This window comes from Ranitomeya imitator, chromosome 2, assembly GCF_032444005.1.
Source record: "Ranitomeya imitator isolate aRanImi1 chromosome 2, aRanImi1.pri, whole genome shotgun sequence".
NCBI classification, from domain to species: Eukaryota; Metazoa; Chordata; class Amphibia; order Anura; family Dendrobatidae; genus Ranitomeya; species Ranitomeya imitator.
In genome coordinates, this window is record NC_091283.1 from 361,361,359 (window position 1) to 361,387,156 (window position 25,798).

General features: G+C 41.9%; 1 protein-coding gene across 2 annotated transcripts in view; it reads left to right on the forward strand.

Moving 5' to 3' along the window:
- Positions 1-25,143, forward strand: part of LOC138663847 (oocyte zinc finger protein XlCOF22-like) — a 37,497-nt gene extending 12,354 nt beyond the window's left edge. Inside the window, exons 2-7 of one of the 2 annotated variants that reach the window (XM_069750199.1) lie at positions 7,401-7,538; positions 7,667-7,846; positions 7,930-8,053; positions 8,137-8,234; positions 19,093-19,183; positions 22,887-25,143. In XM_069750199.1, the coding sequence (XP_069606300.1) occupies positions 7,401-7,538; positions 7,667-7,846; positions 7,930-8,053; positions 8,137-8,234; positions 19,093-19,183; positions 22,887-24,151 (1,896 nt within the window). In that variant the 3' untranslated portion in view covers positions 24,152-25,143. The remainder of the gene's footprint in view (positions 1-7,400; positions 7,539-7,666; positions 7,847-7,929; positions 8,054-8,136; positions 8,235-19,092; positions 19,184-22,886) is intronic. The other variant, XM_069750200.1, reaches the window with a different exon arrangement.
- Positions 25,144-25,798: the final 655 nt, after the last annotated feature.

Consider the following 25,798-nt stretch of genomic DNA (forward strand, 5'->3'; position numbering starts at 1 on the left):
TCCCTTCCACCGCATAGGGACTGTGATTGTGCTATTGACTTGATTCCAGGTTGTAAGTTCCCTAAGGGCCGACTTTTCAACCTGTCTGTGCCAGAACATGCCGCCATGCAGAGCTATATTAAGGAGTCTTTGGAGAAGGGGTATATTCGGCCATCTTCTTCACCATTGGGAGCAGGTTTTTTTTTTGTTGCCAAGAAGGATGGCTCCTTGAGACCCTGTATTGATTATCGCCTCTTGAATAAGATCACGGTCAAATTTCAATACCCTTTGCCCTTGCTTACTGATTTGTTTGCTAGGATTAAGGGGGCTAGTTGGTTTACTAAGATTGACCTTCGAGGGGCATATAATCTTATTTGTATTAAGCAGGGTGACGAATGGAAAACTGCATTTAATACGCCCGAAGGCCATTTTGAATACCTTGTGATGCCATTCGGACTCTCTAATGCCCCATCTGTGTTCCAGTCCTTCATGCATGATATCTTTCGGAGTTATCTTGATAAATTCATGGTTGTATATTTGGATGATATTTTGATTTTTTCCGATGATTGGGAGTCTCATGTGAAACAGGTCAGGATGGTATTTCAGATCCTCCGTAATAATGCTTTATTTGTGAAGGGGTCGAAGTGCCTCTTTGGAGTGCAGAAGGTTTCTTTTTTGGGCTTCATTTTTTCTCCCTCATCTATAGAAATGGATCCGGTTAAGGTTCAGGCCATTCATGATTGGATTCAGCCCACATCTGTGAAGAGCCTTCAGTAATTCTTGGGCTTTGCTAATTTTTATCGTCGTTTCATTGCCAACTTCTCCAGTGTGGTTAAACCTCTGACCGATTTGACAAAGAAAGGTGCTGATGTGATGAATTGGTCCTCCGCGGCTGTTTCTGCCTTTCAGGAGCTTAAACGCCGATTTACTTCTGCCCCTGTGTTGCGTCAGCCGGATGTTTCTCTTCCATTTCAGGTTGAGGTTGACGCGTCTGAGATTGGGGCAGAGGCCGTTTTGTCTCAGAGGAATTCTGATGGTTCCTTGATGAAACCGTGTGCCTTCTTTTCTCGGAAGATTTCGCCTGCGGAACGCAATTATGATGTCGGCAATCGGAAGTTGTTGGCTATGAAGTGGGCATTTGAGGAGTGGCGACATTGGCTTGAGGGGGCCAAGCACCGTATTGTGGTCCTGACCGATCATAAGAATCTGATTTATTTCGAGTCTGCCAAACGACTGAATCCTAGACAGGCTCAATAGTCCCTGTTTTTCTCCCGTTTTGATTTTGTGGTCTCGTATCTTCCGGGTTCTAAGAATGTTAAGGCTGATGCCCTCTCTAGGAGTTTTTTTTTCTGATTCCCCTGAGGTTCTTGAGTCGGTCGGCATTCTGAACGAAGGGGTGATTCTTTCTGCCATCTCCCCTGATTTACGACAGGTTCTTCAGGAATTTCAGGCTAATAAACCTGACCGCTGTCCTGTGGGGAAACTGTTTGTTCCTGATAGATGGACTAGTAAAGTGATTTCTGATGTTCATTGTTCTGTGTTGGCTGGCCATCCTGGGATTTTTGGTACCAGAGATTTGGTTGGTAGGTCCTTTTGGTGGCCTTCTTTGTCGCAGGATGTGCGTTCTTTTGTGCAGTCCTGTGGGATTTGTGCGCGGGCTAAGCCTTGCTGTTCCCGCGCTAGTGGGTTGCTTCTGCCTTTGCCGGTCTCTGAGAGACCTTGGACACATATTTCTTTGGATTTTATTTCAGATCTTCCGGTTTCCCAGAGGATGTCAGTTATCTGGGTGATTTGTGACCGGTTTTCTAAGATGGTTCATTTGGTACCTTTGCCTAAATTGCCTTCCTCTTCTGATTTGGTTCCGTTGTTTTTTCAGCATGTGGTTCGTTTGCATGGCATTCCGGAGAATATTGTATCCGATAGAGGTTCCCAGTTTGTTTCTAGGTTTTGGCGGGCCTTTTGTGCTAGGTTGGGCATTGATTTGTCTTTTTCTTCCGCATTTCATCCTCAGACAAATGGCCAAACCGAGCGAACTAATCAGACTTTGGAAACTTATTTGAGATGCTTTGTGTCTGCTGATCAGGATGCTTGGGTGGCTTTCTTGCCATTGGCCGAGTTTGCCCTTAATAATCGGGCTAGTTCTGCTACCTTGGTTTCGCCTTTTTTTTGTAATTTTGGTTTTCATCCTCGTTTTTCTTCAGGGCAGGTTGAGCCTTCTGATTGTCCTGGTGTGGATTCTGTGGTTGACAGGCTGCAGCAAATTTGGGCTCATGTGGTGGACAATTTGGTGTTGTCTCAGGAGGAGGCTCAGCGTTTTGCTAACCGTCGTCGGTGTGTTGGTTCCCGGCTTCAGGTTGGGGATTTGGTCTGGTTGTCTTCCCGTCATGTTTCTATGAAGGTTTCTTCCCCTAAGTTCAAGCCTCGGTTTATTGGTCCTTATAGGATTTCTGAGATTATCAATCCAGTGTCTTTTCGTTTGGCCCTTCCAGCCTCTTTTTCCATCCATAATGTTTTCCATAGATCTTTGTTGCGGAGGTATGTGGTGCCCATTGTTCCCTCTGTTGATCCTCCGGCCCCGGTGTTGATTGATGGGGAGTTGGAGTATGTGGTTGAGAAGATTTTGGATTCTCGTTTTTCGAGGCGGAAGCTTCAGTACCTGGTCAAATGGAAGGGTTATGGCCAGGAGGATAATTTTTGGGTTGTTGCCTCCGATGTTCATGCTGACAATTTGGCTCGGCCTGGGGGCACTGGTGAGGGTTCGGTGACCCCTCCTCAAGGGGGGGGTACTGTTGTGAATTCTGCTCTTGGGCTCCCTCCGGTGGTTATGAGTGGTAGTGCTGCTGTCTTTGGATCGCAGCATTTATCAGGTGTGTCCACTTATTGCAATTTGGACTAGGGCTATTTAGTCTTGCTTGATCCTTTAGTCAGTGCCAGTTGTCCATTGTTTTTGGAGGATTCACATCCATACCTGGTTTCTCCTGTTTTGCTGTTCATTTCTACAAAGATAAGTTCTGGCTTTGTTTTTGCTGTTCACATGCTGTGGACCATATTGTTCAGTGCATTTTCATGTTTTGTCTTGTCCAGCTTTGTCTGTGAAGGATTTTTTGCAGCCAAGCTGTGTCTCTGGAGATGCAGATATACCCTCCATGTCTTTAGTCAGATGTGGAGATTTGTATTTTCTGTGGTGGATATTTTCTAGTGTTTTAATACTGACCGCATAGTACTCTGTCCTATTCTTTCTTTTTAGCTAGAATGGCCTCCTTTGCTAAATCCTGATTTCAGTCTGCGTATGTCATTTCCCTCTCCTCTCACAGTCAATATTTGTGGGGGGCTGTCTATCCTTTGGGGATTTTCTCTGAGGCAAGATAGTTTTCCCATTTCTATTTTTAGGGGAAGTTAGTTCTTGGGCTGTGTCGAGGTGTCTAGGGAGTGTTAGGTACATCCCACGGCTACTTCTAGTTGTGGTGCTAAGTTCAGGGTTTGCGGTCAGTACAGGTACCACCTTCTCCAGAGTACGTCTCATGCTGCTCCTAGGCCACCAGATCATAACAGAGGAGATTCAACAGGTCTTTCCAGAGGACTGGATTGCCAGAGGAACAATTGGCACTACAAACTTTAGAGGAATTGGCCCGTGAACATTCAAATCCTTCATTGGGTATGGTGCCTCCTTCTTTGTATCCTAAGTCCAGAAAGTTCCCCCCTTTGTCTTTATGTCCCAATGTGGACATTTTCGTAAAATTAGTTTCCAATGAGTTTAACTCAGTTCCAACTTCCATTAGTCATAGTAATCTGTCTTCAGCTGAAACACAAGCTCTAAAAAAAAACATAAACAACTTAAGGACGTAGTCCTGAAACCAGCGGACAAAGGGGGGAACTTTGTAATCTGGCCAATTAAACTTTGGTGTGGGTAGACTTACGGAGAACATTGGGAAATATATCGAGTTTTTTTTTTTTTTTTTCCTCAAGCTCCTGGTAGAGATTATTCCCTCTTAACTAAAGGATACATTGGATTTTCTTAAAAAGGTTGACTCCATCCATGTTGATGAGGACATAATCCTGGTCACATGTGATGTAGAGTCACTTTACACTAATATTTGCCACCAGGATGGTTTGAGGGTCGTTTCACATTTTCTGTCCATGACCAGTCTCTCCCTGAGTGATATCGAATTTTTGTCTCATCTTTTGGAATTTCTTCTGACTCATAATTTTTTTTCTTTTTAATGGATCCTATTACCTACAGCTCCAGGGAACAGCGATGGGTGCGGCTGGTGCACCTTTGTACGCCAACCTGTTCCTGGGGCTGTGGGAGAGGGATCTCTTCTCGTCAGTGTTCATCGATGGAGCGGGTTGTATTCTGGGCCCGCTACATCGATGACATTTTTCTGATCTGGCGGGGTACACCTTTTGAGTTACAAACTTTTGTTCAGGGTTTAAATAATAACCAATTCAATATACATCTCAATTATAAATTTGATTATTTCCGGGTTGATTTTTTAGATGTCATGGTGGAGAGAAATGTGGATGGCCTATTACTCACCAGTGTTTTCCATAAGGATACGGCTGTGAATTCTTTGTTGCATGCTTCCTCCTCCCACCCACCCCATGTAATTGGTGCCGTTCCTACTAGCCAATTTCTCTGACTCAAAAGAATGTGTACGTTAAATGAGACATTTGAAATCCAAGCTGAGGATTTGAAAAACCGTTTTTTGGATTGGGGCTACAGCAAAAGGAGTATTAAGAAAACGTACAATAGGGCCAAGAACTCTGATCGTCATCAACTTCTCTTTTCTTCTAAACAAACTAAGACCACAAATCAAGTGAGATTGATCACGCAGTATCACTCTCGGTGGAGGGACATGTCTGATGTGATAGCTAAATATTAGCCGATTTTGCTTGCTGACCCTGTTTTAAAACAATACTTACCATCTTGTCCATCTGTTACAGCCCGTAGGTCCAGAAATTTAGGTGACCATCTGGTGAGGAGTTATTTGTCACCGGTTACTCCTCCTCCAATTTTTTTTCTAGAAGGTCAAGTGTTGATCACCCTCAGTGGGGTTGTAAACCCTGTGGAAAATGTATAGGTTGTCGCAACATCGATCATGCAACTCATTTTTTGTCCTCTGATGGCCGTGAATTTGTCATTACTCATACAATTAGTTGTTCAACTACTATGGTTGTATACCATGGGACCTGCCCCTGTAACAAGATATATATAGGGTTAACGACACATGCTCTTAATGTACGAGCACGCGAACATGTTCGTGGCATCCTGGCGGCCGTTAAAGAGGATAATGTGGAGTGCCTAAAAACAATCCCTAGACACTTCAAGCTACATCACACGTGTGACCTTTCTGGTTTTAGGATTAAAGGGATAGATCGATTGATTGTTAATTTGTGGGGGGGGGGCAATTTGAGTCGGCACTTGGCACAGAGGGAATCACGGTTGATTTGGAGACTCCGGACCCTACAACCCCATGGTCTCAATGAGACTTGATTTTTGCTCCTTTTCTTTGATGCTCGGTTTCATGCTTTTTAAGTGGCATTGGTTTTAGTGTTTTCAATTTTTGTATTTTTTAATTAATTATTTGTGTATTATTTTTTCTTCAGGAATCTTTTTCTCACGTTGTTTGTTCCAGCTTTGTGTTCTGGCTATATTGCATCTCTTTGGATCTGAGGAGGACCTTATTCTATAGATTATGTTAATTTCTTCTATGAAGATGACTATAACATATACACTGTTCTTGATATATTTATTATTACACTTTTTTACACTGATTTTGTCTAGGCCTATTATCATTATATATTTCTTCGTGGCCATATTTAGTGCATGTTGTTGTAATGTATACTGTTATGATATATATCACATACCGTATATTTCATTTGGTATGTATTTATTACACATGATTGTTATTATTATTGTTGTTTCTTTACATACGTGTTTATCCAACCTTTTTTGCACTCCTCTCTATATGGTATCAATTCTTCTCTTCATATGAATTTCTTTTAGAAATAATTACCGTATATTTATCTAATTGCATGCATATTGGTGCGATATTGCCGGACCCTGCTGGACAATGTCTATTTATATATTCTTATTATTTCCTTCATTCGGGCTGATCTCAGTAATATTTATATTTACCCAGTGCGCATGCGCGTCGGCGCTGCGTTGCTGAGCAATGCTGGTGGTGTCTCCTCGGGTCTAGCGGAAGCTCGCGTCCTCGTTCTTATCACCTGGTCAGGCGTGGACGGTTCCGGGTGACATGGACTTCCTCTTCCCTTGACGCCTTCGGCCTTGTCTTGGCTCCGGAGGCGGTCCAACTGCGCATGCGCCGCTAGGGGACTTGCTGTTTGATACAAGCATCGTGATTGGCCCGTGTGTTCTATAAATAATTCACCATATCCCATGATGCCATACCCCAGGAAGAAGGCACGTGGCCGAAACAAGTGTTGGGTTGGGTGGCATAGTTGTCCCCTAGGTAATCTAATTGTTACTCCTTTTACTGGCCATGCTCTATTTTTCACCTGTATGTCATTTTTTGACACTGATGAGGTTTTATGGTGTCTATTGCATCTCTTACAATGGGTATATATATATATGTATATTCCTATGAATCTTTGCACAATGCACTGGCACTTTTGAGTTGACTATTTATTAAGTATTTGTTATTGATTGCCTGTTGGGTACTGCTTTGCCACCACGTTTGGTGAGTCTTTGTCATCTCCCTGCTATCTCTATTATTTTACCTTGTTATGTTTTGTTTGAGTTAATAAAATTGTTACTTTTATAAAACTTGGTTGTTTTGGTGCTCTTGTTCTTTTTTTGATTGTTCTATACATAATAAGTGAGTACAGTATATTTTAATGGACTGTGCTATGTATAATAAGTGAGTACACTATATACTAAGGGACTGTATTAGACATAATAAGCGATTAATAACGTCTTCCTCCACCTCCCCCTGTTCCAAAGTCCATTTATAAATCCCCCTTCCTCCCATCCCAATCCCGCACACAAATGTCATTGTCCTCCTCCCCCCGCTTATCAATATTGTCCTCTCCTCCACCACCTCCATTATTGCCCCCTCCCCCCACCCCCATCATTGCCCTTTCCACCTCTATCATTTCCTTTTCCCTCACCACTACCCTTTCCACCACCATCATTGTCCTTTCCACTACCCCCATCGTTGCCCATTCCACCACCTCCATCATTTCCTTCTGCCCTGGTTGAATGGACAAGTGAGTATGAGAAGCAGAGTCCTACTTTACGTTTTCATCTGAGTCACGAGTGCAAGTGGGTGATGTTTATGACATTCCAGCTTATACAATCTTAGAATACAACATCTACACATTATTTATCATTATATGTTCACCTTATTTTCTCCAGTAATTGTATTATTACACAGGATACTTTACTTCCCATTCAGGTCCCTACGATATCGATTCCTCTTAGTGGAGAGCTTCCATATAAAAGAATTTTCCTGATTGACCCATCAAGGATGGATAGTAGTTACAACAAGATATTACACCTCACCCTAGAGATCCTCTTCCGGCTTACTGGAGAGGTGAGAGATTCTGATAATGTCACATTACATCATTCTTATCTATGGCAATAACAGAAGGACAGAAAGGAGAGGTGAGGACTCTGGAAATGTCTGTAGTGAGATTTATGAATTTGTCTCTCCATAACCAGGATTACACAGTGGTGAAGAAGCCCTCTAGTGAGCGCGGCCAGGCCCCTGTGTCTGAGGAATGGGGAAGACCCATGAGCCCAATCACAAGACCTCGACCTCAACTCCTAATACATGAGGACATCAATGACCAGAAGATCCTAGAACTCACCTACAAGATGATTGAGCTGCTGACTGGAGAGGTGACACTGCTGGGAATGCTGGGGCATTATACAGTAATGCTATAATGGGATGAGAGGGGTGATGCTATTATTGTATGTGTCAGGTCCCCATAAGGTGTCAGGATGTCACGGTCTATTTCTCCATGGAGGAGTGGGAGTATTTAGAAGGACATAAAGATCAGTACAAGGACGTCATGATGGAGGTTCCCCAACCCCTCACATCACCAGGTAAAAGACAGGACTAAATACTCACAACCTGTAATGATCTGTATGTAAATAATTAATTCATCCCCTGTATGTGTTTCCTCCAGTTCTATCCAGTAAGCGAACAACGCCAGAGAGATGTCTCCGTCCTCTTCTTCCACAGGACTGTAAACAAGAAAATCCCGCTGTTCCTCAGGATCATCAGGTAGATGGAGAGATGCCATGAATAGTGATGAGCGAATATACTCGTTACTCGAGATTTCTTGAGCATGCTCGGGGGTCCTCTGAGTATTTTTTAGTGCTTGGAGTTTTAGCCGCAGCTGAATGATTTACATCTGTTAGCCAGCATAAGTACATGTGGGGGTTGTCTGGTTGCTAGGGCATCCCCACATGTACTTATGCTGGCTAACAGATGTAAATCATTCAGCTGCGGCGCTAAAAACTAAATCTCTGAGCACTAAAAAATACTCGGTGGACTCCCGTGCATGCTCGAGAAATCTCGAGTAACAAGTATATTCGCTCATCACTAGTCATGAAATCTCCAATAAGATGTGTAGAAGGCTGTAAGGGTCTTGTGTTCGATCTTGTTTTATCCACCAGTATTGTCACAATTCCACCACTCAGTGTCAAGGAAGCAGGGAGTGTGTGACAGCTCAGTCATCCAATTTAAGGCAGGGGCATGATTAGCTGTCAGTATTGTAAGTTACAGTCCAACCGCAAATCATGGCAGTGGAGTTCTGGGTTTTTTCCAGGTGTCACCTGTTCTAGGTGATTACCTGGCTATTTAGGTGGCTGTTAGTAACTGATTATTAACAGTCATAGCCTTAGATCGGCGGTGTGTGTGTGTGCCTTGTTTATCAGGGCTTTTTTCTTGATCTTTTGCTGCTCGATCTTGAACCTTGTCTTTGATAATCCATTTGCTTAGCCCCTTTGTCTTGATCCGCTATCTTCCTGGAATTTTGACCTCAGACTGTGACCTGACTATGCCTTTTTTATCCCCTTTTGACTAATAGTGATTCAGCATCATATTTGTGACTCAGTGTCACATTATGACTGGCCTTGTACTGTTTTCCAAGCAGTATGGATACAATTTGTACACTTTGCGATCAGGTGCCAAGGAACACTAGAATTGTTCTGGGACTGTTTTCTAGCGTGTTGAGTGCTTCCCAGAGCTCTACGCCACCATCAGTAGCTTACAATGAGATTTATACAAACGTCGCCGACTGTCATGGCGGCATCTGGGTCTGGAATCTCTAGATTCTTGCACTTTTCCTTGTAACTTCACTAATGGCTGTAATCAGCGCAGTGAGGCTCGGGCATCAATATAGAGACTTGTAGCTCCCAGACTGGTTACCAGGAGATAAATCTCTGCTGGGCTAGGTTGTTAATACTCTTTGGTCTCATGTTCTGGGAGAACTAATTATATCTTCTTTTAACCTATATATATGAGCTGGACTATTCAGTAAGTGCCTACTATACCTCGTCTTAACCTGGTCTGGAGAGGTGGTGATATCCAGGGATTTCTGGTAGTTGCTCTGCGATATTGGTGTGCAGTTTTTGGTGAAAACCTTCCCTTCTCCTTTGAAGTTTTATGTAATTTCTTTGCCTCACTGGCTTTCCACTTTTATGCTTAGTGTTTATTCTTGTGTGAGTTTTGTGTGACTAAGCTTCTGTTTCACCTGTCTGTCTGTGTTAACCCATACAATTTTGTCCCCTTGTTCCCAGGGCGATGGGAGGGGATCAGATTAGTTCAGTTCAAGAGAATACCAAGGTACGAGACCCAGGTATCCCCACCAACAGGTGTAATCCTGGGAACAGGGCTAACCTAGAGTCCCTTAGCTTGAGGGACGGAATAAGAGCCCAAAGCCCTTGCTATCCTGCAGTCATATCATGACAATAACTATGATGGCTGTACCTTCGGACGTGCAGTTGGTCTCTCGCAAACCAGTAGTGGCCCTTCCTGACAAATTTTTGGGGGACAAAAAACAGTTTAGGGTGTTCAAGGTGAGCTGTAAGGTATTTTTTACCCTACAATTCCAGTCTTCAGTATGAGTCACTGGTCAGTGGGTGGGGGGGCTCACACTTGTGAATTTTCTTTGTCCCCACCAGCGCCTGTATGATCTTCTGTTGACTCCTTAGGGTTGATCTATGATGAAGCTAACAGGATCCAGGTCACGGAGGCAAGAATCATGAGCCTGAAACAGGGGGCTTCCCCCTGATGACTATAGAACCAATTTCTGCCTATTTTCCACTGGGTTTCTGTGGAGTGATGCAGCTCTCAGGTGCCTGCACCTGCTCTGGCTCTGCATACTCCAGTTTGTTTCTTGGGAGAGGCAATGACTCAGGCCATTAGGATTGATCACAGAATTTGGCAGTGGCAAGTTGAGCGGCAGGTTGTTTCGGTCATTCCCCCTAAGCTGCCAGCTTTCGGGCATTTGAAAGGAAATGTTAGCGCAATCTCGGACTCTGCCCATACTATGATCGTGCTGTGCATTTTCTAAAGGACTGCTCAATGTATCCTCAAGGAAGACAGTCGTCAGGAATTGACTAAGCCTAGGTGATTGTCGAGGAGGTTACCCAGGCTTCCAGGTACTTTTTAACTCCTCAAATAAAGTACTGCTAAATGTGGAGTTACTTTTTAAAGAACCAGTTGTTATCAGCATTGGCTTTCATTGACTGTGGATCTGCACCCAACTTTATCGATTCAGGACTTGTTCAGATATTAGGATTAGGGACAGTTAGGTTGGAAAGAACTATCCAAATTTTTGACATTGACAGGACACCGTTACCGTTACTGCAAGTGGGAACACTTCATTCTGAGGCAATCTCCTGCTTTGTTTTGGATAATGTACCTGCTGGGTTGGAATTGGGGTTTCCATGGCTGCTTATTCACAATCCTGTTATCTATTGGTGTCGGAAGATGTGAAGGATCCGCACCTCGCCACACCGCCTAAAGTCAATATTACGTCTGCAGGATCACGTGGTAAAGTCTCACCACTTGTACCAATGTGTAGATTTATTCACCCTGTGGACACGTAAGGTCAGCTTGGCACAGTTTTATACAGACACCCCCTCACCACAGGGGCCCAAGAAGGCACAGTGAGTGAGAGGAAGTGACCCACACAGTCAATTGATGTGGGATCACAGTCGCCCACAACTCTGACAGGCAGAGATGCCCCTTTAACTAGCCCCAGTGAACAAAACCTTATCAGCCCGGTAGAGCTGCCACTAGTTCCTCGTTTTATATAAGCTCGGTCCGTTAAAAGGAGTTATATCGGGCCAGAAACCAGCCCCAGTAGCATGGATCATTAAACCAAGAAAAGGACGTTTGGATTCGTGGATCGAGATAAAAGAGCAGCCCAAGGTTAAATTATATATTTAATCTCCTTAATGCCACACTAGACAATACTCTATATACACAATGGTTATACACGCGTTCAGTGAAACCACGACTTTTCCTCCGGAAGTTACAGGCTCATGTCCAACAGCTAATCCCTTCTTCTGTTTCAAATTTTGGAATAAAGAATTTTGATTTTATCTCCGGAGCTGGATACCTCTTTTTTTCTCTGCAATAGTTCACAGTGTTAATCAAAAACTCTTTTCCTTGCTCAGATTTCTTTCAAGGACTGTGAAAACATTCAAAGGGGTGAGCTGAATTTTCTCTGATCTGAGCTGGACAAGGTGTCAGTTCTGTCACTCACTGCCTTTTGACTTTTGCCCCCAGCTGCTGCTTAGTGTTCTGTTACAACTGTGTTGTGAATTCTGCTCTTGGGCCCCCTCCGGTGGTTATGAGTGGTAGTGCTGCGGTAGTTGGATCATAACATTTATCAGGTGTATCTATTTTTTGCAATTTGGGCTGGGCTATATAGCCTTGCTTGATCCTTTAGTCAGTGCCAGTTGTCCATTGTTTATGGAGGATTCACATACCTTCTGGTCGCTCCTGTTCGCTGTGCTTTTCTTCAAAGATAAGTCCTGCCTTTGTTTTTGCTGTCCAGCTGTTGTGGACCTTATGGTTCTGTGCATTTTTCATGTTTTGTCTTGTCCAGCTTTGTTGTAAAGGATTTTTTGCAGCTTAGCTGTGTCTCTGGAGATGCAGATATACCCTCCATGTCTTTAGTTAGATTGGTGTTTTGTATTTTTCTGTGGTGGATATTTTCTAGTGTATTTATACTGACCGCATAGTACTCTGTCCTATCCTTTCTTTTTAGCTAGTATGGCCTCCTATGCTAAATCCTGATTTCATGTCTGCGTATGTTTTTTCCCTCTCCTCTCACAGTCAATATTTGTGGGGGGCTCTCTATCCTTTGGGGATTTTCTCTGAGGCAAGATAGGTTTCCTGTTTCTGTCTTTAGGGGTAGTTAATTCTTAGGCTGTGTCGAGGGGTCTAGGGAGCGTTAGGTACCCCCCACGGCTGCTTCTAGTTGCGCTGCTAGTTCAGAGTTTGCGGTCAGTACAGGTGCCACCTTCTCCAGAGTACGTCTCATGCTGCTCCAAGGCCACCAGATCATAACACAACTGCACACTGAAGGGGTTTTTAAAATTCCATGCCAAAGAGGATACAAATAATAGACGTGGAATTATATCTCCAATATTCTTCACAGAAGGATATTGTTCAATGGAGCCACTGTTGTCATAAGAGATGTTTTAAGTTCTGTACACATTTGCTCCCCTAGTCTGGAGGGTCTGTAGGGGTATTTGAAAGACTTTGGAGATGTGTTTTCAGAAAAAGAGAAAGAGATACCACCTTTCTCTAATACCAAGTTTCCTAAAGCTTGCCTATACAATTTGGGCCTTAACGGACCAACATGAAAGAATATGTGAACAAAAGTTTACACAAAGGTGATATCTGTCCTTCCTCCTGGCCTGCTAGCTGCTCGATCTTTCTTTGTTAAATGGAAAGATAGCGTTAGGGTTGATGTATTGCACTAAACAAAATAAATAGAAAAAGTGTAATCGCAACTCAGGGTCCACTGTGCAGAGATGTAAAACTGCTGCTAGTGAGCAATGACGGAACATGCAGCGAGCGACTACAAATACACATGGAGTTAACGTCACTCCGTGGGCACAGGAGGCTGAGCACAAGGCTCAGTTACTCCAAAGAAAAGGAACAGTACTAAGAGCTTACTCCAGTTAATGGTCACAGGATAAGCACAAGAACTGAACTCACACAGCAACTGAACCATGTAAATTGCACACAGGAACGAAGCAGATGCCGAGTACAAGACTCTGACCAGGGTTGAGTTTGCTCTGAGACTCTACTGTGCTAACCGCACACATGTAGGAAACAGATGCTAAGCCAAGCGGCTAATTACCACCACTGACGCTAGCTGCCTGCCTATGTGTACAGTCCAGAGCCATGCAGACATACAACACTTGCAGACAGAGTTGTAGGATCTCCACACACATAGCCACGCACAAATTATACTAGCTCCCCCGTGGGCGCCATTGGGAGTCTTTTATACAAAAGGCTCAACCCCAAACACTCCCGCCCTGTTGGCTGAGGCATCGTTCGCTGGCCAATCTGGAGCTGCCACATCACCAAAGCCGGAGACATCCGACCACCAATGGGAAGACGCCACGTCACGGACATGCCCAGTAAGGTGATTTTCTGGACTTAGCCTCCAAAGCGTTCGATCGTCGCTGCCTGTCGCTGGTTACCATAGACTTGGCTGGAGAGCCAGCAGTAACCAGACGAACAGCACGAGCCTGAGCAAGATGCTGGGACCGATGTCTATGCTCAGCAGCACCCGCAGTAGCCAATGCTGAATGGGAGATCGCAGAGGCAGATATGGCTTGGGTTCTATCCTGTGCAGCGGGAGAATCCCGACGCCTAACAGATGGTGGCCTCTGTCCTTGAATTAAACAAAATTATAATTAGGAATACATACAGTTGTGGTCAGAAGTATTGACACCCCTGCAATTCTGTCAGATAATACTCAGTTTCTTCCTGAAAATGATTGCAAACACAAATTCTTTGTTATTATTATCTTCATTTAATTTGTCTTAAATGAAAAAACACAAAAAAAATTGTCCTAAAGCCAAATTGGATATAATTTCACACCAAACATAAAAAAGGGGGTGGACAAAAGTATTGGCACTGTAAAATTTGATGCCTCTCTAATTTGTGTAATTAACAGCACCTGTAACTTACCTGTGGCACCTAACAGGTGTTGGCTATAACTAAATCACACATGCAGCCAGTTGACATGGAGTAAAGTTGACTCAACCTGTGTCCTTGTGTGTACCACATTGAGCATGGAGAAAAGAAAGAAGACCAAAGAACTGTCTGAGGACTTGAGAAACCAAATTGTGAGGAAGCATGAGCAATCTCAAGGCTACAAGTCCATCTCCAAAGACCTGAATGTTCCTGTGTCTACCGTGCGCAGTGTCATCAAGAAGTTTAAAGCCCATGGCACTGTGGCTAACCTCCCTAGATGTGGACGGAAAAGAAAAATTTACAAGAGATTTCAACGCAAGATTGTGCGGATGTTGGATAAAGAACCTCGACTAACATCCAAACAAGTTCAAGCTGCCCTGCAGTCTGAGGGTACAACAGTGTCAACCCGTAGTATCCGTCGGCATCTGAATGAAAAGAGACTGTATGGTAGGAGACCCAGGAAGACCCCACTTCTTACCCCGAGACATAATAAAGCCAGGCTGGAGTTTGCCAAAACTTACCTGAAAAAGCCTAAAACGTTTTGGAAGAATGTTCTCTGGTCAGATGAGACAAAAGTAGAGCTTTTTGGGCAAAGGCATCAACATAGAGTTTACAGGAGAAAAAAAGAGACATTCAAAGAAAAGAACACGGTCCCTACAGTCAAACATGGCGGAGGTTCCCTGATGTTTTGGGGTTGCTTTGCTGCCTCTGGCACTGGACTGCTTGACCATGTGCATGGCATTATGAAGTCTGAAGACTACCAACAAATTTTGCAGCATAATGTAGGGCCCAGTGTGAGAAAGCTGGGTCTCCCTCAGAGGTCATGGGTCTTCCAGCAGTACAATGACCCAAAACACACTTCAAAAAGCACTAGAAAATGGTTTGAGAGAAAGCACTGGAGACTTCTAAGGTGGTCAGCAATGAGTCCAGGCCTGAATCCCATAGAAGACCTGTAGAGAGATCTAAAAATGGCAGTTTGGAGAAGGCACCCTTCAAATATCAGGGACCTGGAGCAGTTTGCCAAAGAAGAATGGTCTAAAATTCCAGCAGAGCATTGTAAGAAACTCATTGATGGTTACCGGAAGCGGTTGGTCGCAGTTATTTTGGCTAAAGGTTGTGCAACCAAGTATTAGGCTGAGGGTGCCAATACTTTTGTCTGGCCCATTTTTGGAGTTTTGTGTGAAATGATCAATGTTTTGCTTTTTGCTTCATTCTCTTTTGTGTTTTTTCATTTAAGACAAATTAAATGAAGATAATAATGGGTCATTCCATGTCAAGTGGACCAGTGGTCCCCACTCGACCTCCGATTTTGCTGAAAATTTATAAGGATGTACATGTATGTTTGAAAAGAGGTTCTGTAAATTTTTAGGGCCAGATCTCAAATACATTGGGCACTGTTGACCTTTCACTGGGTGTCCCACCAAGCCTGCGGCTTCAGCTAAGAGGATTTTGCAAACTTTGGCACTTAGCCATTAGAGTTCTATACTGGCTATGATGCTGAAATTTGGCATACTAGCTCAACTTTTGCTGCTAAACATGATAAAATTATTACCGGCTATGACAAAACAATATTTCGGCCGCAATTTTGTGTCAAAGTAGCTTGAAAAACGCGTCGCATAAAATTTATGCCAAACTTTGCCCATATATAACTCAAGTCCAAAAACCAATAGCAACTGGTGTTTTGCCCTGTACACCAAACATCTACATGACTTTGCATTGCTGCAATATCACGGTCAAAGCATATGTATTTGTGGAAATATTTCTCAAAAAGGGTACCCCTAAAATATATTAATTCTGAATATCATTAGAAAGAGCACATTTTTCTCTACAAGGATGATTGTTTTGTTTTTTTGGAGTCTCTCAGTTTAAGAAATGAAAAATGCCACTGAACATGGTGTTATTTATTAATACGCAATGAATGGTAACTGCACTATTCAAACCCTTGCGTTGGTCCATGGTGGTTATACCACAACCAATTCTCTAAGAATTGGTATTATAATCCTATTAAGAATTGTAATAATGCTGTCTTTCGAGAATTGGCAGCCCCATCACCTAGGAGCCATGGCCGATAGCCGTGCAAGGCGAGCCTCGGGCGGTCTCTTTATCGCAGGTTCCGAAGCCTGAGGGTGGGTGTCTTTAGCTAGGATCCCAAGCCTAATATTGGGTATCTTTTGTTGGTTCCCAAGCCATAATGTTCAGTCTAAGTGGTCTGGAATTGTTGCTGAATTTCCAACATAATCGGTTCCAAGAAGGTGTATTGTCGGCCCATTGCTGTTGCAGCTGGTGCTGGAATTATTGCAATGATTGACTGCTCGGGAATCCAGCATGTATCATTTCTCATTGGCCAGTGAAAGAAGCTAGCTGGTCCATGAGGATGCATACAATTTATTAATGCATCATGCTCGTCGACTGAAATTTCAGAAATATTTCCAATCCACCAGTTCCTATCGTAAATGCAGGCAATGTATTGCCCTGGCTGGAGGTTTGCAATTGGCACAAAAGGCATTTCTGATCTGACAGATCTATCTACATGGGCAATGAAAGATGATGGCTCATTTGACACCCTTGAAATGCAAATCTTTTTGTCATCAATTGGCACAAACTAGTGATTTTCTCTTGTTCCAGCAATTGTATGTCCATCTTTGAACCTTTCCAATGAACTACCCGTATTTCGTCAATTTTTTTTCTTTTGGAACAAAAAAAAACTTGATTCCATGCAGTTGCTCGTTGCAAAAGTTGAAAAAATCCACCGGGGTCAGTATTTGGTTTTCAGTTGGGCGTTGAAGACTGGCACGAGCTGCCAACCTCTTTGCTGTCCCTCCAATCCCATCACAGGGCGACTTTCCATGACTGGTACCAAAGAAATTCCATTGAAAGGTCAACAGTGCCCAATGTATTTGAGATCTGGCCCTAAAAATTTACAGAACCTCTTTTCAAACATACATGTACATCCTTATAAATTTTCAGCAAAATCGGAGAAGGTCGAGTGGGGACCAAGTGGACTGACATGAATCATGGCTCCAACACGAGAGATGTCAGTTGAAACAAAGGAGAGGATTATCAACCTCTTAAAAGAGGGTAAATCATCACGCAATGTTGCAAAAGATGTTGGTTGTTCACAGTCAGCTGTGTCTAAAATCTGGACCAAATACAAACAACATGGGAAGGTTATTAAAGGCAAACATACTGGTAGACCAAGGAAGACATCAAAGCGTCAAGACCGAAAACTTAAAGCAATATGTCTCCAAAACAGGAAATGCACAACAAAACAAATGAGGAGCGAATGAGATGAAACTGGAGTTAACGCCTGTGACTGAACTGTAAGAAACCGCTTAAGGAAATGGGATTCACATCCATCATTAACACCTAAACAGAAAAAAAACAAGGTTACAATGGGCTAAGGGAGTGCAATCGTGGACTGTGGATGACTGGATGAAAGTCATATTCAGTGATTAATTGAAAATCTGCATTGGGCAAGGTGATGATGCTGGAACTTTTGTTTGCTGCTGCTCCAATGAGATTTATAAAGATGACTGCCTGAAGAGAACATGCAAAGTTCCACAGTCATTGATGATATGGGACTGCATCTCAGGTAAAGGCACTGGGGAGATGACTGTCATTACATCTTCAGTAAATGCACAAGTTTATGTTGATAATTTGGACCCATCAATTGAAAGGATGTTTGGGGATGATGAAATCATTTTTCAAGATAATAATGCATCCTGCCTGCCATAGAGCAAAAACTGTTAAAATATTCCTTGAAAATAGACACATAAGGTCAATGTCATGGCCTGCAAATAGTCCGGATCTCAATCCAATTGAAAATCTTTGGTGGAAGTTAAAGAAAATGGTCCATGACAAGGCTCCAACCTGCAAAGCTGATCTGGCAACAACAATCAGAGAATGTTGGAGCCAGATTGATGAAGAGACTGTTTGACACTCATTAAGTCCATGCCTCAGAGACTGCAAGCTGCTATAAAAGCCAGAGGTGGTGCAACAAAATACTAGTGATGTTTTGAAGTGTTTGTTTGTTTGTTTTTCATGATTCCATAATTTTTTCCTCAGAATTGAGTGATTCCATAATTTTTTCCCTCTGCTTGTTCTAAAAAAATTAACCATTACTGTCTACAACATTTTTTGTTCTCGATTTCTTTTAGTGTTTATTAAAGCCAGAAAGTTGCCATTTGAAATTACTTTCATTTTGTGCCATGTCTGTGATCTGCTTTTTTTCTACAAAATTAAACAACTGAATGAACATCCTCCAAGGCCGATGATTCCATAATTTTTGCCAGGGGTTGTAGAAAAAAGGGTATTGTCATGATTGCACCATTCACTCTGTCCTGGACTCAGTGAGTGACAGCCCAGCCGCCCTATAGGATCAGGGTATTCCTGAGTTGTCAGTATTGTGAGTGACAGTCCAAACGCCAATCAAGGCAGGGGCATGCTTGGTTTCGTTCAGTTGTCTCCCATTGTGGTTGAATATCTGGATATTTAGATGGTTGACAGTAACTAACCTTAGCTCGGTGGTATGTGTGTGTTTTTCAGGGCTTTGTTTCTGTTCTTTGCCTGCCTGACCTTTGTCCTTGACTTTGACCATTTATTTGTTTGCCTAGCCCATTTGTCTCACTACCTTCCTGGAATTCTGACCTCGGACTGTTACCTGACTAAGCCATTTTCTTACCCCAATAATTTATGATGAGCTCTCTTGGCATCTGACCCCGGACCTCTTGACTACCCTGTCTCACAACTTGTCCTTGTGTAATGACTCATCACATTTTGTGGCTCAGGGTCCTAAGTATGATATGTTTTATACTTGTGTAATGAAAACAGCAGAGATTGCAGGATTAGAGATGATCGTAGATGTGACGTCTCCATCTGTCTGTGACTTTTACAATATTTGTTTCAGGGTGAAGATCTGACCCATATTAATACTACAGAGACAAATTTTAGGGGTGATGAGCGGTGTGAAGAGGAAATTCCTATAAATAACCACCCAGGTGAGTAATTGCTAAATGCAAAGAATTCACAGAATCTTTTCATTACTATTCTTGGGGTACTGTCACACTAGACGATATCGCTAGCGATCCGTGACGTTGCAGCGTCCTCGCTAGCGATATCATCCAGTGTGACAGGCAGCAGCGATCAGGCCCCTGCTGTGCTGTCGCTGGTCGGGGAAGAAAGTCCAGAACTTTATTTCGTCGCTGGACTCCCCGTAGACATCGCTGAATCGGCGTGTGTGACACCGATTCAGCGATGTCTTTGCTGGTAACCAGGGTAAACATCGGGTAACTAAGCGCAGGGCCGCGCTTAGTAACCCGATGTTTACCCTGGTTACCATCCTAAAAGTAAAAAAACAAACACTACATACTTACCTACCGCTGTCTGTCCTCCAGCGCTGTGCTCTGCTCTCCTCCTGCTCTGGCTGTGAGCGTCGGTCAGCCGGAAAGCAGAGCGGTGACGTCACCGCTCTGTTTCTGGCTGCCCGGCGCTCACAGCCAGACCAGAGAAGCAGAGCGCCGAGGACAGACGGCTGTAGGTAAGTATGTAGCGTTTGTTTTTTTACTTTTTAGGATGGTAACCAGGGTAAACATCGGGTTACTAAGCGCGGCCCTGCGCTTAGTTACACGATGTTTACCCTGGTTACCGGGGAACTCGGGATCGTTGGTCGCTGGAGAGCTGTCTGTGTGACAGCTCTCCAGCGACCAAACAGCGACGCTGCAGCGATCCGGATCGTTGTCGGTATCGCTGCAGCGTCGCTATGTGTGACGGTACCTTTACTTCATCACTAGCTGGCACTGCTTTATCAGTGGTGTTGTCTGGTAATATTACAATTAAAGGTCACCATTCTCTTGCTAGACCACTGCATGCTCCTCCACCCCAAACTGTCCCCATTAGTTTGAACATTTACTGGAGTCATTCATTGTTGACTCCTTATTAGTAGAGTAAATTACATTTAATAATTTTTAATCTTGACCAAATGCGAATTTCTGCACAATAACAGAAGAGTATCCCATTAATTTTACTTTTCAGTTTCTATAAAACAAGAGGGGATTATAGAGAGAGAAAGGGGAAGCGCAGGCTTCTGAGTGTTGTAGTTAGTCTCTAAAGGTATATAAAGGTATAGTGTGAATTGACTCACTTTTTGCTATCTTGAGATACTGCATATAGATCCAATCCATGGATCACTCCATTCCTCTTTCCTTGTTTAATAATTTTTAATCTTGGCCAAATGCAAATTTCTGTACAATAACAAAAGATTATCCCATTAATCTTACTTTTCAGTTTCTGGGAGAAAAGAACTCTAACTTCAGAGGTTCACGATAAACTATGTGAAAAAAACTTACACCTATTGCATATGTCTCTAAGATGTGCTTGGTTAATGGCTCTAATGACTCCATATCATAAATTTAATGGTGTTTTTGATCCTAAGGAATTCAAATTACTGCACAATCTCTTCTGAAACGGGGAGCACTAATACTTTTTCTACCTTTCTAGACAGGACTTCTATGAGCTCCAATGGTCCTTCATAAATGAGTGTAACTCCGGTTTAGTGCACTATGTTGAAAAGTTCTCACTAAATGTCTAATATTTCTTAAAGAAACTCATCTGACATAAAATACTGCTCCCTACAACAGTTTGGATTGCTGAGAGCTACCAGGTCACACACAATAATTACCTAGATATTTCACAGTTTTTGTGTACAGTAGTTATTGCACAAGATCCTCTAATTTAATCGCTTTTTGCCTTTCCAGTTTTTTTCCTAACCATGCCCCATATTTCACATCTATAAACATAAGGATGAATGACCTCGGGGAGATCAAAACATCCAACACCGCGGAGACACCATCACGTGTTTCTCAACCCAGTGATCCAGAACACTGCTCCCATCCCTTATGGGAAATATGCAAATGCATGTAGAAAAGCCGCGGAGACACCATCATGTGTTTCTCAGCGCTAGCAATAAATAGCCAGGTCTTTCACCGGGAAGGAACAACCACTTGAAGGGCAGCATCCAAAAAGGAAAACCACCTATGCCAAAACATGGTATACATCCACAGACAGCTGTTTCGGGGTATCTGTGGATGGATACCATGTTTTGGCATAGGTGGTTTTCCTTTTTGTATGCTGCCCTTCCCGTGGTTGTTCCTTCCCGGTGAAAGACCTGGCTATTTATTGCTTGAGTTGAGAAACACATGATGGTGTCTCCGCGGCTTTTCTACATACATTTCCATATTTCACATCTGACATGAATCACTTTATGTAGTAATAATTTTAAAATTCTTATCCTAATACAAGTGATTCTGAGATTGTTGGGTTTTTCTGTGACACATTGTACTTAACGTTAGTGGTAATTTTAGGTTAATATGTTTTGAGTTTATTTATTGAAAAAAATTTAAATTTGGTAATTTTTTTAAGTATTAGAATTTACACACCATTAAAACAAATATTTAGACTACACACAATATTTAATAAACCGCATTTATTGTATTTCTACTTTAAGTTGACAGCATTTCTCAAATATTTAATTTTTTTTAGGTCTTTAAAAGGCTTAAACAACCAATTTTCATATGTTCAAGGACATTTATAAAAAAACATTTTTTTTTTTTACTGCCATATCACTTTCGGAGTTATTTACAAAATCCACATTCAGGAAGTTTAACCCTTTAGGTGAATACATGTTTTCAATTTTAAAAGGGGAAATAGAAAAAAAATAGACACCGCAATATATTTTCCAACTTCTCCTAAATCAGACAGTATTATACTGTTTGGGCACATGGCAGGGCTCAGAAGGAATGCCATTTGACTGTGAGAATACAGATTTTGCAGGAATAGTTTGTCACCATTTGTAGATCCAAACATGTTTTAGCCATATCAGTGATTAGAACCACTGTCAGTAGTGAAGTTATCCCTTTTGAGGCCAAGGAATAATCACCCCCTACACTGGGCATCTACAAGCGCTATCTCTGAGTGTTCATTCCTCGGCATTAGAAGGCATGACTTCACTACTGACGAGGGTTCTAATCACTGATAGCACCTTATGACTATGTTTTTCTTTGTTTTGATGGATCTCTTCCTTTTTTGGTCACAAATTTGTGGCTAAAACTTGTTTTGTAATTGTTTGAGAAGTGCCATTTTGAATGACCTTTTTTGGACTTTTGTGATTAGCAATTTTCAGATCACCTAAGGTGTCAGGATGGCAGGAAAAGCAGTGGAAGACTGCATAAAATTTTCCCTCAGTGAATTCATCTTTAGGGGTAGTGACTATTTTGACTCCACAGTTATTCTCTGCAAACTAGCACACAGTGGATGTTGGAGAATGACAATTGCAAATATGCCATTTTTGCATTCAATAAGTGGTACCCAACTAGTGCTTCTGAGGGCATGCATACTGTAAATGTTTAAGTGGGTTCTTCCCATTACTGCAATGCTAAACATGTGGACGCTAACAGTTTTTTCGCACACTGTAAGGCTCAGGATCAAGGGGCACATTTGGCTTTGGGAATGCAGATTTTGCTGAATTGATTTATTTATGGAGGCCATGTTGCTTTTCAAGGTTTACTGTTAGATTTTTTAAATGTTTTTGTTTTAGTAAATAATGGAATTTTCCTTCATAACTTACAATATCTTTGGGTATTTTAAAAATGTTATAAAAAAGTAATTCATCATAATTAATTCAAAAATAATCTTTATTCTTGGCAGATGACTGTAACGGGAGATCAGAGGAACAATTGAAATCTTCAACTTTTAAATTAGATGACCTTGATCTAAATCAAGATATGACTAATGTATATGCGACTATTCCAGATATAGCCTCATCCTTTCCCAACAAAGATCTATTATCTGATCCTTTTAAACAAGTCCCATCTTCTGATTCATCACAGACTATTAAGAGAAATAAAAGTCACAAAATAGGCATTAAAAATCTAACTGTTCTTACAGCAAACAAGCAATTTTCGAGTTTAGAATATGAAAAAAGTTTCTCCCTCAAAATGTCTTTTGTTACACATCCAAAAATTCACATAGCGGAGAATAGATTTTCTTCTTCAGAGTATGGGAAAAATTTTAGCAAGAAATTAGAGCATGTTAGCCAAAAAACAGTTCACACAGGGAAGAAGTCATATTCATGTTCAGAATGTGGGAAATGGTTTGCAAGTAAGACCTATCTTGTTACGCATCAGAGATGTCACACAGGGGAGAAGCCGTTTTCATGTTCAGAATGTGGTAAATGTTTCACAAGTAAGCCAATTCTTGTTACGCATCAGAGAAGTCACACAGGGGAAAAGCGATTTTCATGTTCAGAATGTGGGAAATGTTTTGCAACCAAGCCAAATCTTGTTGCGCATCATAGAAGTCACACCGGGGAGAAGCCATTTTCATGTTCAGAATGTGGTAAATGTTTTGCAAGTAAGTCAAATCTTGTTGAGCATCAGAGAACTCACACAGGGGAGAAGCCATTTTCATGTTCAGAATGTGGTAAATGTTTTGCAATTAAGTCAAATCTTGTTACACATCAGAAAAGTCACACGGGGGAGAAGCCATGTTCATGTTCAGAATGTGGGAAATGTTTTGCAAATAAGTCAAATCTTATTACACATCAGAAAAGTCACAAGGGGGAGAAGCCATATTCATGTTCAGAATGTGGGAAATGTTTTACATATAAATCTCATTTTATTATTCATCAGAGATTTCACACAGGGGAGATGCCATTTTCATGTTCAGAATGTGGGAAATGTTTTACAATAAAATCACAATTTGCTGCACATCAGCGATTTCACACTGGGGAAAAGCCATTTTCATGTTCAGAGTGTGGGAAATGTTTTTCAGAGAAATCATATCTTGTTTCACATCAGAGAACTCACACTGGGGAGAAGCCATATTCATGTTCAGAATGTGAGAAATGCTTTAGCTACAAAAGGAGTCTTTCTAAGCATCAAATATCTCACATAGAGAAAAGTGATATTTAGAAGGTGGGACATATTTTACTGAAAAATCACATTTTTTTTAACCACAAAAGAAAAGTCACACAAGGCGAAATCATATATTTTTGACAAACATTACAAGAAAGCACATAACTGAGAGTTAAAGTAATGACAAATAGGTAAATGAGAAAGCAAGTGAGAACTTACATTTGAATTAAAATATATGCAGTTACCAACAAACATCTGTTATCTAATAAGCAAATGAAATGCAATATTGCATGTTCATTGAATATTTCTCAGTTATATATTTATATATTCACTAATTGGATAAGAATCCTACACCTGCACACGTTGCAGCTTTGCCTGTGGAATTTTCTGTGCAGATTCTGCATCTCTTGGCAGAAAACGCAGGCAAAAATCCGTGCGGTTTTGGTGCGGATTTTCATCCTTTTTTTTCATTCGGATTTGTATGCGTTTTTGTAGGCTAGCTAAAGATCTATTGTTTAACAAAAAAAAAGAATTGTGATGCCATTTCTTGTCCAACCTCTTAATTTACATACTGCATTGAAGAATACTGTTAACACACAGATAGGTAGATGATAGATAACAGATAGATATTAGATCGATAAATCGATCTAATATCTATCTATTCCGCGTGTTTTTTTTCCACAGCATGTGCACAACAAATGTCAATTTTCCATTGACTTACATTGCTTGTGCACTACACTGTGGATTTGATACAATTCTGCACATCCAAAAAAACGCTGTGGATCCGCATCTAAATCCGCAACGTGTGCACATAGCCTAAAACCTCCCCAAAATACCCAGCATTTCTTCCTAACTCCCAATTTCCGCAATCTGCCATTCATCAATCTCTTTCAATTCACAATCAGTGTCTGTCAACAAACATCTTTCACTTTTCTGTACTGCGATAATATACATTTATGTATTGTGAATTACTATTTGCATATATGATCCATTCCTTCTTTGTTGGAACATCTGCTGTGATCTATTCCAATTAAAATATAATGTCTCCTTCTTGTCTCCATTATCTCAATTTGTAACTCTGGGGCAAGATGATATATTCAGAGACCTGTATGGAAATATTAGGGCTACAGCAACATCACATATTTTATACAGAGGTATAGCGTTATCTCCATAGTTCTTTAGACAAGGACATATAGATCAGACAAGGTCCTCATATTTAGGCAGTTTCTATTATTCTCCCACGCTCTTTATATGAACAAGATCTGAGTCTGATTATACCGAGTAGAGCAGCTCCAGGGACAAAGACCCCATCTGGTCCTAACACGCTGGGGGCCAGGCGTGGAGTATCCAGCCACAGGGCCTGGATTCTCTCATTTTTGGCTCTAGCTTTTCTTTTAGAATAAATCAAAGTTGTGTTGGACCTTGATATATTGCTAAAAACATCTATGAGGGAGGTAAAAATTCCTCCAGAAAAGGAGGGCAACCAGAGCACAGACGAATGACTCTAGCTGGTCAGAGGCTGTCCACACACCCTGATCTCACACTAAATGTTATCAGGGGTCTGCCTCTTACTAGAAGCCAGGAGGAGACTGTAACAGTGTCCCCCCTCAGCCTGTACACATGGACCATACTGTAATCAGGCTTACATTAGCATTCCTTGTCCTGTATCTGGTGGGGGTATGCTTGTCTTTGTTCCTCTCTGCA